The sequence below is a fragment of the Chrysochloris asiatica genome, unplaced genomic scaffold (assembly GCF_000296735.1).
Source record: "Chrysochloris asiatica unplaced genomic scaffold, ChrAsi1.0 scaffold00031, whole genome shotgun sequence".
Classification (NCBI taxonomy): Eukaryota; Metazoa; Chordata; class Mammalia; order Afrosoricida; family Chrysochloridae; genus Chrysochloris; species Chrysochloris asiatica.
Window position 1 is genome coordinate 15,184,967 of NW_006408549.1, and position 14,479 is coordinate 15,199,445.

Sequence of the window (14,479 nt, forward strand, 5' to 3'; positions counted from 1 at the left end):
GAGCCTATTGCTGCAGCCACTGTGCCAATCCATCTCATTGGGGTCTTCCTCTTTTTCTCTGACCCTCCACTTTACCAAACATGATATCCTTCTCCAAAGACTTGTCCTTCCTGATAACATATCCAACGTATGAGAGACGAAGTCTGGCCATCCTGGCTTCCAAGTAGCATTCTGGCTGTCCTTCTTCCAACACAAATCTGTTTGTTCTTTTAGTATTCCATGGTACTTTTAATATTCTCCTCCAACACCAGAAGTCAAAAGCATCAATTCTTCTATGGACTTACTTATTCACAGTCAAACTTTCACATGCATATGAGTTTATTGAAAATACCATGACTTGGGTCAGGCGCACCTTAGTCCTCAAACTGAACGTCTTCGCTCTTAAACACTTGTGTAGTAGATTTGTCTAATGCAATACGTCATTTGATTCCTTGAGTGCTGTTTCCATGAGTGTTAATGATGGATCCAAGCAAAATGAAGTCTTTCACAACTTCAAACTTCTTCCATTTACTGATTTTTTTTATTGGTCCAGTGGTAAGGTTTTTTGTTTTCTTTACACTGAGGTGCAGCCATACCAAAAGCTGTGGTCTTTGATTTTCATCAGCAAGTATTTTAGGTTCTCTTTGCTTTCATCAAGCAGCATTGTATCATCTGCACATTGCAGGTTGTTAATGAGTCTTACTCTAATCCTGATGACATGTTTTTCTTCATATAATCAAGTTTCTAGTATTATGTGGTCAGCATACAGACTGAATAAGTATGTTGAAAAAACACAGCTCTGGCGCACTCCTTTCCTAATTTTAAACCATTCAGTGTTCCCTTGTTCTGTTCCAACAACTGACTCTTGTTCTATGTACAGGTTACTAATGAGCACAACTAATGTTCTGGAATGCTCGTTCTCTGCAATGTTGTCCATAGCTTGTCACCATCCACAAGACTTCGTCTTCTTAAGATGCCCTTTGAAATTTTCTATTCAGCTTTTTTACCTCCTCATTTCTTCCATTTGCTTTAGCATCTGTAAACTTGAGAGCAAATTTCAAATCTCTTCTGACACCATTTGGTCTTTTCTTTCTTTCTTGTCTTCTTAATGACATTATTCTTTCTTTTGTATGTTGTTCTTAATGTCATCTCACAACTCTTCATGATCTTCAATCTTTAGTGTCTAATGCATCAAATCTATTTTTCAGATGATCTCAAAATTCAGATGGGATACATTCAAAGACATTTTTTGGCTCTCATGGACTTGTTTTCATTTTCTTCATAAGGGTTTAAGTGACTAAATATTCAGATGTAGTCCATCTCTCCTTCTTCCTAGTCTGTCTTCATCTGGAAGCTCATCTGAAACCTCTCCACTGCGGGTGACCCTGTTGGTATTTAAAATACCTGTGGCATAGCTTCCAGAATCACAGTAACATGCAAGTCACCACAGTACGTCAAACTGACAGACAAGAGAATGTTTTCAGAGTTGGTAGGCATTTTCTCATAATGCTTTCTACCCTTTCATATATTAAACAAGATGCAAAATTAAGATGTTACAACTTACTTTAAAATGTGTATTATTAATGAAATTGCTCAATGAGTAACATTAAATTAGAAACATGGCCAGTGATGAAGCTTGTACTATATATGCACATATATCTGTTTAATTTTAGACACAACACTTGTTTTCTCAATGAAAATGTGGTTTATTAATCATCATTTTAACACGCTTTTGGTTTTCTTTTTCTTTCAACACCAAAATAAAGCAAATACTTTGCTTTCATCCTCTTCTCTGTATTGTTGTACACAAAGGTAACTATAGTGTATTCACACTCTAGGGTTAATTGAATATATATTAACTCCAAACTGTACAAAAAAAGTGTCAAAAATCTTTTTGGACAAATTGTCTGAAAGGCATTTGCATTTCCCAGGTGCTTCAGTTTAACAAGATTTTCAGTAAGAGTCTGTTTCCTAAAACTATCAAAGTAAATCGGATACTCTCAAAGTAGTCTTGTCAAGGAGTCAAGGGAAGAATTTGCTCAGAGCTCAAATACAACAGCTTATTATATAAAACATTTTTAAAAAATTTAAAAAACCAGAAACTATGTTGTCATGTTAAGTGCCATCGAGTCAGGCCTGACTCATAGCGACCCTGTGCTTCTATGGTGGGTCTGTGTGGCTTCTGTGGTTTACAGTCCATGGCTGATCCTATAGCACTAAATCAAGAGCTATACATTCTGAAAAAACTGACTGAAGAGGCAAACAAATCTGAGTTGCTACTCTCCATTATAACCTCATATGCATGTAAAAGTTGGACAGTGAATAGGGAAGACAGAAAAATACATGCATTTGAGTTACGGTGTTGGAGATGAATATTAAAAGTACTTTGGACTGCCAAAAGAACAAACCAATCTGTGTTGCAACAAGTACAGCCAGAATGCTCCTTGAAAGCGAGGATGATAGACTTCATCTCTCACACTTCGGACACACTATAAGGAGGACCCGTCACTGGAGAAGGATATCATGCTTGGTAAAGGGGAGGGACAGCGAAAAAGAGGAAGACGCACAGTGAGATGGACTGGCACCATGGCAGCAGCAATGGGTTCCAACATAGCAATGATTTTAAGGTTGGTGGAGGACCAGATGGTGTTTCATTTTGTTGTACAGAGGGTCGCAATGAGACGGCATCGACTTTGTTGTTGGAGAGTTCAAAACCTTTACTGTACTTAAATTACAATTTGGCAAGCATCTATAGCCTTTTGTCAAAGAATGTTACATAATAGGTAAACTAATGACATTACACCAAGCATATTAAAATACATAAAATAAAAATGCATTATGTATCTGTATGTACATCTCTACTGCATTAAATAACAAACTTGGTGGTATGTAACGATTATTGTAATTTTTAAGAAATGAGCACAAACACATTTCTAGATGTCTGTGACAACTATAATATACTACAAAAATATTTGTCTTTTTTAGCACATTATAGTTGATGTCATCTATTGATGACAAGGTGTGGTGCAGGAGGATCAGCACTGTATTGCAAAAAAAATAAGGTCAGTAGTTCAAATCCACTAGCTGCTCCTGAGAAATCTTATACAAGATCGCTGAGTCGGAATCTATTTGACAGCACTTAACAACAATATTGATGACCAAGGAATCCCTGAGTGGTGTAAATTGTTAATTTCACTACTAATGAAAAGGTTGGAGGTTCAAGTCCACCCAGAGGTGATGCCAAAGAAATGCCTGGTGATCTACTTGAAAAAATCAGCACTGAAAACCCCTGGAAGCACATTTCTACTCTAACACGCAAAGGTTGCCATGGACCACAAATGACTCCATGGCAAATGTTAATTGGTTGTTTTTGTATAACAACTTTACAAATAATACTTTGAATTAAAACCTTTATTTATAATTAAAGGAATATTACTTTATTTTCACTAAGCTTTACCTAAAATGTACATTTCTTTCCATTCAAGGTCACAGGCAATTTAAATTTTATGAACCTCAACTTAAGAACTCTTAATTAAACCTTTCATATTTTACCCAAAAAAAGCATTGTCGTGAAGCATTTTTATATGTAAAACGGCATATCTTACTACATATCTTCACTAAGCTCTTGAAATTCATTTTAGCATTGCTTTACCCTATTATTCAAACCTTTCTTTGAACTTCCCCCTTTCCCCCCCATAATTGACAGGATTGTCCAGTTGTGCCAGATCTTGAAAATGTATCATTCTTACCAATCCAACACACTTCCTCCAAAATTTGAGTCTAAAATCGTCACATTTTTCAAATTTCTACACCATCCCTGAATTACAATAACAAACATCTGGTTAACAACTCAAAACCAATTTTTAACTAGATCACTGCACTTCAAAAATAGTTCCCTACCTTCTACAACCCAGTAACTTTATGTCATCAGAAGATGATTCCAAAGAAGTAACAAAAATCAGAAAAGGAGATCCTTCGTGGAACCCTATTTCAAAACTTTACACTACTTTGAAGTCTCAGTCGTCTCAACAGACTTGCTCTAGGCCTTGCTAGTATAAATTTCGTGACTGATGCGTTCTAGGGAGATGGCAGGGGGTTAAACAGACTAGGGTTCCCCGAACTAGGGGCTCCCCGGGAGCTAGGGACGGTGGGAGGAGAATGCTGTAGTCCAGGCCCTCGCCTTCCACAACGGCCCGGCCCGCTTTGCCTCTACCCACGCTGTCTCCGGCTCGGCTGCTCTCCATCCTCTACTGCTCCCCTGCCCGCCCCTCCCGGGTGAAGAAGTCACCTGAAATGACCGGCCAGGGAGCAGCGGCAGCACCACACGGGCATGGAGCGCTGTTAGCTGGACGCCCGAGCGCAGCCGCCTCCTCCTCCTCCGACGGGGCTGCCCGCTCCGGGCGCTCGCAGGCTCCGGGTCGTGGGGTCGGAGAAGCGCCCTCACCCAACGCCTCACCGTTGCTGCAGCTGCCCGGAAGCAGCGGCTCAGCAGCCGGCCGGGCTCCTGCGAGCCTAAGTCCGCATCAGAAGAAGTAGCTTCCGCTTCTCGCCTGCAGGGAGCCAGGCGCCGGCGGCGGGTGATCTCGGGGCACCGCGATGGGGGCGGAGCAGGATGGGGACGCTGCGACGGCGGCGGCTGTGCGCGGGCTCCTCCTCGCAGGTGCGCGGCGGAGGCCGAGGCCTGCGATTGGTGGAGCCATGACCCGGCGAGGGGCCGAGTCTGATGGAGTGGGGGTTACTGGGGGCTGGGGCGGAGGTCGGCTGGCCTGCGGGACTGTGGCGGCGGCGGCGGCCTCGGTTTGCGCCCCTCGGCCCCTCTGCGCGTGTCCGCCATGTGGCAAAGAGGTTAGCAAGGATGCGCACCGGTAGATGCGCGCTGGGAGGGCGAGATGAGAACGGAAGGAGCTGCTAACCTGGGTCGGCGGGACGACGCGGAGAAAATACTAGGTGTACAAGGCGGCCTTTGCGACCCGAGCGTCGCGGTGTTGCCTGCGCCCGCCAGTGCGGGCCTCTGGCCGAGGACACCCGAAAAAAGTCGAGCATCTACCCCCTGGGAACCCACCTTCCTGCATTTAACCGCACAGCCGTGGGTGCAGATATCCAGAGCGTCTGTGTACTTCTGCGCTCTTGACCCTGCAGCACAGTAGCCTAAGTGAACTCGCCAAAGCACAGGTGCCCGCCCACCCTCAAAGGTTCTCAATGAAGTAAGCCCGGCTTACTGAATAGGGCTTAGCTTCACTCTCAAACGTCCAAGAATGTGGAAATCACTTGCATCACTGCTTAAAAATCCTAGTGCTCAGTCTCGCCCCACACCTACGATGCCATTTGGGGGAGGAGGAAGAGCAAGTGTGGGTGTTTTTAAAGTCCCTCCAGATAATTGTGATGCAATTGCTGTAGTTGTTGTTAAGTGCTCTGGAGTCAGTTCCGACTTACAGCGTACCTTTCTGTGGAGCTTAGTAGGTTTGAACTGACAATCTTCTGGCTTGTTGTTGTTGTTTTGTGCCGTTGAGTCGGTTCCGACCCATAGCGACCCTGTACAGGGTTTCCGAGGGTGTAAATCCTTACGGGAGTAGAAAGCCTCATCTTCTGGCTAGCAGTCCATTATTTATTCTGGAGTCACACCAGGGCTCCAATTGTTATATTAAATGCTTTTCAGTTGGTTAAGTCTCAAGCGACCCTGAACTGGGTTTTCAAGGAGGCACTGAACTGGATTTGAATCACCTACCTTATGGCTGGAGTCCTGGTGTGGCGCTGTGGGTTAATGTGCAAGGTTGGCTGTTCAAACTCATCTGTCGCTATGGGTCGGAAACGATTGGATGGCACTTAACAACAACCTTATGGTTAACAGTTCGTTGTGTATTCCACAACTATTGTTAAGTGCCTTCTAGTCAGTTCCAACTCACAGTGACCCTGTATAGGGTTTCCAAGGAGCAGCTGATGAGTTTGACCCGCCATTCTTGTGGTTCAAAGCGACCTTGAGGTCCTATGCTTTATCCTACAATGCCACTAAATAGTGGGTGCTCCTATTCGATATTTGTCAAAAATTAAAACAAAACTGGTAGGAAAATGGATCGATTACATGTACTGTACTACAGAGATGCTATTTCCCTTCCTCTAAGCCCTCAGTATTTTTGCAGTTAAAAAATATTTTTAAATTTTACATATTTCTTTTAATGTTGTCTTAGATTTTCCTCAAACTAAGTTATTGAACAAACTGCAGGTATTTAAATTCTGTGAAATTTAAACGAAAATGGTGGAGCTCTTCCTGTGTCACAAAATAAGAGAATATTTACCATTTTTAAAACTCTTTTTCTCTTCTTTGAACTATTGATAGTTTGACATATTTATTTCACTTTAATACTTTTTCTTAAAGCATGTAGTTCCTTTTCTGTTAACATTCATAACATTATTGAAATTGCTGATAGGATATGACAAACTAATATCTTGTGATAAACCAGGCAATAGTAACTACATAGAAGATTTTTTTTCTTTAATGCAAATGAAGCATATCAGAATTTTCATGTATTTTTTTGAAATGTTAGGGGAGGTCCTATTTAACTATAAAAGCCAGAGTTGGTGAGGTTGTGAGGAAACAAACATTTAGACAACAACACTGTTGTTAGACTCATAGCAACCCTATGCACAACAGAACAAAATTCTGCCCTGTACTGCACTACCCTCACAATTTTTTGTGTGTTTGAGCCCATTGTTATTTTCATTGTGTCAGTCCCCCCTGTTGAGGGTCTTCTTTTTTTCACTGGCCCTACACTTTAGCAAGCATGATGTCCTTCTCAAGAGACTGATCCCTCCTGACAACTTGTCCAAAATATGAGAGGCAAAGTGTCACCATATACTCTTCCAAGGAGCATTCTGGCTGCATTTCTTCTAACGAAGATTTGTTTGTTCTTCTGACAAGTCTCTGATACTTTCAATATTCTTCACCAACACCAAAATTCAAATGCAGCGCTTACTACAGTCTTCCTTATTCATTAGCCAACTTTCACATACAGATGAGGCAATTGAAAATACCATAACTTGGGGTCAGGTGCACCTTAGTCCTTTGCTCTTGAACACTTTAAAGAGGTCTTGTGCAGCAGATTTGCCCAATGCAATAATACATCTTTTGATTTCTAGACAGCTGCTTCCATGGAATGTTAATTATACAGCCAAGCAAAATGAAGTCTTTGACAATTTGAGTTTTCTCTCCATTTATCATGTTGTTATTTATTAAACCAGTTGTAAGGATTTTTGTTTTCTTTACATTGAGGTGCAATCCATACTGAAGTCTGTAGTCTTTGAACTTCATCAATAAATATTTTAAGCCCTGTTCACTTTCAGTAAGCAAGGTTGTGTCATGTGTACATCGCAGGTTGTTAATGAGTCTTCCTCCAATCCTAAAGCCACATTCTTCTTCATGTAATCCACTTTCTCAGATTATTTGCTCCACATACAGATCGAATAAGTAGGGTGAAAGGATACCCTGATGGACATCTTTCCTGAGTTTAAATTCAGTATCCCTGTGTTTTATTCTAATAACTACATCTTGGTCTATGTAAAGGTTCCTCATGAGCACAATTCAGTGTTCTGGTATATCCATTGTTTGCAATGTCATAGCGTGTTATGATCCACAGAGTTGAATGCTTTTCCATGGTTAATAAGTTACTTCTGGTATTATCTGCTTTTAGCCAAGATCCATCTGCTATCAGCAATGATATCTCTACTTCCATTTCCTTTTCTGAATCAGGCTTGAATTTCTTGTAGCTCCATGTACTGCTGCAACCATTTTTGAATTATCTTCAGCATGTGATATTCATGATACTGTTTGATGATTTCCGCATTATTTATAGTCACCTTTCTTTGAATTCCATTGAATCACCTTTCCTTGGATTGGACACAAATATAGGTCTCTTCCAATCTGTTGGCCAGGTAACTGTCTTCTAAAATTCTTGGTATAGACGAATGAGCGCCTCCAGCACGGCATCAGTTTGCTGAAATAGCTGTTTGAATTCCTTCCATTCTTGGAGGATTGCTTGTTGCCCATGCTTTCAGTGTAGCTTGAACTTCCTTCAGTACCAACAGTTCTTAATCATATGCTACCTTTTTTTTTTTCTTTTTTAAATGTTTTATGTTATAGTTTACATGAGAGAACATTAGTTTTACATTCATCCTATTGTGTATCATTATATTGCCATGGTTAATCCCCTCCATTCATCATCAACCAACCAAAGGGTATACCCCCTGCAAGCCCGTCTCTCTCTCTGGGTCTAGAGATCCCAGCTGCTCCATCTCTCCACATCATTGTCTCTGCCTCCATCTCTGGCGTCACTGCTTCCCTGGGTAGGGTCCCACACTCCACTATTCTCCCTTGATGGTCCCAGGGGCCTCTGCTTCTGGACTGCAAAGTCAAACACTCCCCTCATTTTGCTACAAAATATCTACCTTTACATTTCCAGCTCTCACAGTCAGTCCTGAGAGCAATTATTCACTATTGCACCATAAGAATGCTATCCCCATCTCCTTTCATCAGTCCTGCCCAGACAGATTGGATACTACTCAGTGGAGATTCTACCTTCCTCTGCACCCTCTGGATCTAGGCTCCCTCTTGAAAGCTTGTAAGCCAGTCACTTCTTGCCTTTGTATCCTCCCCATTTTGGGTAGCCAATGTCTAAGTTGTTCATCCCTATCTACCCTATGCATTGAAGGGATGGGAATGATTCTTGCTTTAAAGATTTATTCCCTCTTTTGAGCTACTGCATCAATAGGTGTAGGTCAAGTTCATCAAATTATATCAGATTACTCTTTTTTTCTTCTTCTAGTGGAGCTCTGATCATCCAGCCATTGAAGCCAGGTCAAGTGGGTATTATCTGCAAGTGTGGGTGTTCTTTTGCATATGCCTTCTCTTCTTATCAGTTGGCGCTTCACACTCCACTTTAGTCCTCTGTGGCTATGTCACTGACTCTGGGCCCAGGAGTCCCCAGATCTTGCCAAACTGCTGGCCAACCAAGTCTCTACCCAGGTTCACAGGAGTCTATTGAACGTGGTTGGACTCACAGCTTCTCATATGCTACCTTTTGAAATGGGTGAGTATCAGGCTATTCTTTTTGGTACAGTGCCTGTATATTCCTTCCATCTTTTTGTTTTGTTTTGTTTTTACACTTCTGCATCATTCAATATTTTGTCCATATTGTTATTAAATGCTCTCAAGTCAGGTCTGACTCATACCACCCTGTGTAGGGTTCCAAGCACCGGCTGGTGAGTTTGAACCCCTGCCCTTGATGTTTAAACTGACCTTGTAGTCAAGTGTTTATCCTACAGCGCCACACCAAGGCCTTCAATATTGCAACACAAGGCTTGAATATTTTCTCTGTTCTTTCAGCTTGAGAAATGCTGATCATGTTTTTCCCTATTGGTTTTCTACCTCCAGGTCTTTGCAAATTTTGTGTTATAAATTGTCTTTCCAGCTGCCCTTTGAAAATTTCTGTTCTGCTCTTTTACTTCCTCATTTTTTCCAGTTACTTCAGCTTCTCTTTGCTCGAGAGCAAGTTTCAGAGTCTCTTCTGACATCCATTTTGGCCTTTTTTGTCTTTTGTCTTTTAAATCATCTTTTGTTTTCTTCATGTATGATGTTCTTGATATGATTCCACAACTTTTCCGGTCTTTAATGATTTAGTGTTTAATGCATAAAATCTGCTCCTGAGATAGTGTATAAATCCAGGTGGGATATACTAAAAGTTGTGCTTTAGCCTTGTATGGACTTGTTTTTATTTTCTTCAGCTTCAGTCTAAACTTGCAATATGAGGAATTTACGATTTGTTCCACAGTCTGCCCTTGGCCTTGTTTTGGCTGATGATACTGAGCAAGGTCTCCATTGTTTCTTCCCACAGATATAGTCTGATTGATTCTTGTGTATTCCATCTGGTGAAGTCAGACAACACCAATGGCAGTGTAAATTTGTATGTCATCCAAAACTTTCTAAGTCTCACATTCTGCACCTACATAATCTTCCTTTCAGTGCCTAAAACAGTATATTTAGAGAGGGAGTTTGTCTCACACTAATAACCATGCTAGTCTGTGGGACATTCTGAACTTCCAGCATCATGTGGTTATAAAATCCTCACTGATACAAAATAACTCTCACTGTTATATAAAATACCAGTATTATATACGTAATGCTCTGCACTCTGCCATTTTCTCCAGAGTGGGTGGGCCGGTGATCTGTGGTAGAGTGGAGAGGAGTTTTCAACTGTATTGAAGTTTCAGTCAGCAGGGCCATCCCACCATCTAGCTCCATAGTTGTTGTTAAGTGTCAAGTTGGTTCTGACTCACAGCAACCCTGTATGAGGAGTGGTTGGTGAGTTTGAACTGCCAACCTTACAGTTCAGCACATTAACCTGAAGCGCCATACCAGGACTCCTCCAGTGCCGTTGGTGGTGGTTATGTGCCGTGAAGTCAGTTCCAACTCATAATGACCATGCATAGGTTTTCTGTTGTTGTTGTTGTTAGATGCCATCGAGTTGGTACCGACTCATAACCACCCTATACACAGCAGAACGAAACACTGCTCGATCCTGGGCCAACCTCACTATTGTTGCCACACTTGAGCCCATTGATGCTGCCACTTTGCCAATCCATCTCACTGAGGGGTCTTCCTCTTTTGCTCGGACCCTCCACCTTAACAAACAAGGTATCCTTCTCCAGGGACTGGTCCGTCCTGACAATATGTCCTAAGTATGAGAACAAAGTTTGGCCATCCTGGCCTCCAAGGAGCACTCTGGCTGCACTTCTTCCAACACAGATCTGTTGGTTCTTTTGGTAGCCCAAGGCATTTTCAATATTCTCCTCCAACACCATAACTCAAAAGCATCAATTCTTCTATGGTGTCTGTTTCTGAGGCTATAATTTTTACGGAGGCAGAAAATTTCATCTTTCTCCTGCAGAACCACTGGTAGTTTTGAACTGCTGACCATGAGGTTAATAGCCCTACTCGTAACCACTACACTACCAGAGCTCCTTGATTTAAACCCTAAGGAACCCTATATTACTGTGCATACGAACTGACTTCATGGCATGTAACAGCAACAACATTATATACATTTGACTTCTGGTGTGGTGCTATGGATCAGCACTAGACTGTGAACCACAGGCCAGCAGTTCAAACCCACCAGCTACTCCTTTGAAATTTTATATAGGGTCATTATGAGTTGGAACAACTAACCCGTGCTTAACAACAAGTTACCACCACAAGTCCTCATGTGTTGATGTCTTCACTCTGCTACCTCTGTGGTCTCAGGCAAGTTGGTTAACATCTCTGAGCACCACAAACATAACCAAAGAAATCCATTCTCTCACAGTTCTGGAGGCCAGAAGTCTGAATTGAGGGTATTGGCAGTGCCCTGCTCTCAGAAGTCTCCAGGGGAGGAAGATCCTTGCCTCTTCCAGCTTCCTGTAGCTCCAGGTGTTCCTTGAGCTGTGACAGTATAGCTGAAACCACTGCTGTCATCTTCACAGGGCCATCTTCCTTCTGTGACTGTCTTTATGCCTCTTCTTCTCTGAAGGCCACCACTAACATCGGATTAGGACTCACCCTGTTCCAGTATGACCTCATGCTAACCAACTACAATTGTAAAGGCCATGGCTCCAAATAAAGGTCCACTCACAGGTGGCAGGGAGTTTAAGATCTCATCATACCTTTTTAAGGAGCACAATTGAATCCATAACAGATAAGGGATGCAATATTGTTAATCCCAAAGTGAAGCGATGATACTGCTTATTGTTGAACCAACAGTTAAGGGTTTAGTATATTATTTAAAATTAGAAATGTAACCAATGGAATGTAACAATAATGGTAGCAATAACAATGACTGTTAGGGGTTGGGAAAGTGTAGAGTGCTTCAAGTTAGTTAAATTCTTAGCTATCTTTAGCAGGGGCCTTCTGGTGTTGCGTTGCCGGTTAATGCAGTAAACTGCAACGTCGTTGTGGGGTCAATAAGGCCGGCAGTTCTAACTCACCAGCTGCTCCTTGGAAACCCTGTGCAGGTGGCTATGAGTCAGATCCCGACTCGATGGCACTTAACAACAACAACATCTTTAGCATAGAATATTTTGTAGTAATGAAAGAGTAACTGAAAGGAATGAGGGAATCCTGGTGTGGCACTGTGCATTAATGCTCCAGACTGCAAAGCCATTTGAACTGCAAGGTTGGCGGTTCAAACTCACCATCTGTCCTCGGAAACCCTGTACAGGGTGGCTATGCATTGGAATCAACTCGAAAGCACTTAACAATAACTACAACAAAAGGAATCAGAAAAATGAGATTACCTCTGGAAAACAATATTGGAGGTAGGGAAGGACAGACTGATGGATTTTTACTGTCAGCCTTCTTGATTTCATTCATTCTAAAATGTGTGAGGCACACGTAAATAAAAGACACATTACCTAAAATTTGGGGAAACAGTAATGCAGAATATTTAAAGTTAGACAACCTTGTTCTAAAAAGTATTAGTAGACAATGCCAACCAAGTTGCTGTCTTCTCGCTCGCTTCTTACATTACCATTCTCCAACTCTCAACTCTTCGGTAAGCACAGCCTTGTTTGTTGGTGGTGTGAGGAACTCATGGATAGGAAAGTAAAGGAGAAATGTGGCTGATCCCACCTTTCACTTCCAGTGAGACAGAGGAAGAGGTCTCAGGATTTTTATTGAAGGTATTCTGATCTAGGAGTTTCAGGTAGTGACAATATTAAAATGATCTGGAGCAGCAAGGATTAGCATACGGAATGGACAATGCGCTCACATTGTATATACTATAGTAGTGGTTTCCCGCCATGGCTACATTTTAAAATCACCCTAAGAACTTTTACAACATACCAGTGCTCAGGCATGATGCCTTCCCTCCCACCAATTAAATTGAAAAGTTTGCTACTTTTTAATGAGCAAAACACTGGACAGGACTCAACCACAGGATTCAAATCATTAGCATACAGTTAACATGCAATTTCTGCACAGTTGATTACGCTGGCAAAAATTACCAGTTTAAACCACTTTGTCAACCATTTTCATTCTGATATGTGTAATACCGTTAAACTTTGAGAAAGTACTGCCCTCATATCTTTGATATTGTAATACCTAGTTATGATATAAACAAACGGGATAGTTTTTATTTCATTGTTAAAAGTTAGTTTAGTGGGCAAAAGCCACATTGCGCCTACATTTCTAATCACACTTCTTAAGTATTAGTGCTCCCTAGACTGTTTTCCAAAGATGTCAGGTAAGCTCTGTCTTTAGGACTTTTGTATTAGCTGCCTGAAACACTTTTCCACGATATTCACTAGCCTCTCCTACCTTCTAGACTCAGCTTAAATGTCAGCTTAATGAGGCTGACTTTGATTATCCTGTTTAACATTGCCACCTTCACTCTTTATTCCAAATTGGCTCCCCTAATCTCACCACGCTCTGCTTTTATGTTTTATTACAACACTTAACCACCTTCAAAGACATTACATAATTTGCATTATTGTATCCACTGTCTCATGTTTATTTCCCTCACTACAATGTGAGCTACAAAAGCAGGGGGTTTTGTTCTTGGTCACTAATGAAACTCAAGTGTCTGGAGCAGTGCCTAACACATAGTTGAAATTTTAAAATAATAAACCCTTGCCATCAAGGGTTTCAGTTCTTACTTATGGTAGGTAGTCTTTCATGTTTCAGAGCAAACTGCTTCATAGGATTTTCTTGGCTATAATCTTTAAGGGGTGGGAGTTCCAGAGTCGTACAAAGGGTTAAGTGTTCAACTATGAACTGAAAGGTTAGCAGTTAGGTCTTGCAGTCTTTGTACATGGAATGACCATGAGTCACAATAACACAATGATAACTAACAATAACAACCACAGTCTTTTATTTTTTCTTGTTCATTGAGTGAAGGTTTACAGAGCAGATCATCAGTTTTACATTCAACAAATCATATGCTTTGTTTCATCTCACTGATTGTAATCCCCTCCATGTAACAACAGTTACCCCATTTCCTCCCTGTGGTTCCTATTTCCATTCCACCCATCTTCCCAGCCCTTCTCAACTCTGTCCTTAGGAAAATGTTGCTCTTTTGATTTTGAATGATTGCCCATTTCATGGTGAGCACACCTTACTAGTGTTGCCCCCTGTGTACCTACCTACTGCTTGGCTGAAAATCCGGCCACAAGGGTGAACTCCTTTCCAGACTGAAGGGTGATTGAGAACCACAGTCTCAGGTTCTCCAGTCTCTTTCTGACTAATAAGCCCAGTCTTTTTTAAAAAAATAAACAATTTTGAGTTTTGTTCTGTTTTCTCCCACTCCTGGTGTGGTGGTGTAGGAACTGTGAACCACAAGATTGGCAGTTCAAACCCACCAGCTGCTCCTTAGAAACTCTATGCAGGGTCACTATGAGTAGGAACTGACTCAATGGCACTTAACAATGGGACAACAACATCCGGGGCATTCTAATCCCTTTCAGAGCAGTTGTTAGTGGT

At 41.6% G+C, this 14,479-nt stretch overlaps 1 protein-coding gene across 1 annotated transcript in view; it reads right to left on the bottom strand.

Annotated features, from left to right (window-relative positions):
- OSGIN2 (oxidative stress induced growth inhibitor family member 2) overlaps positions 1-4,588 on the bottom strand; it is a 27,276-nt gene extending 22,688 nt beyond the window's left edge. Inside the window, exon 1 of the mRNA XM_006859231.1 lies at positions 4,268-4,588. Within this exon, the coding sequence (XP_006859293.1) occupies positions 4,268-4,311 (44 nt within the window). The 5' untranslated portion in view covers positions 4,312-4,588. The remainder of the gene's footprint in view (positions 1-4,267) is intronic.
- Between the last annotated feature and the right edge of the window lie 9,891 nt (positions 4,589-14,479).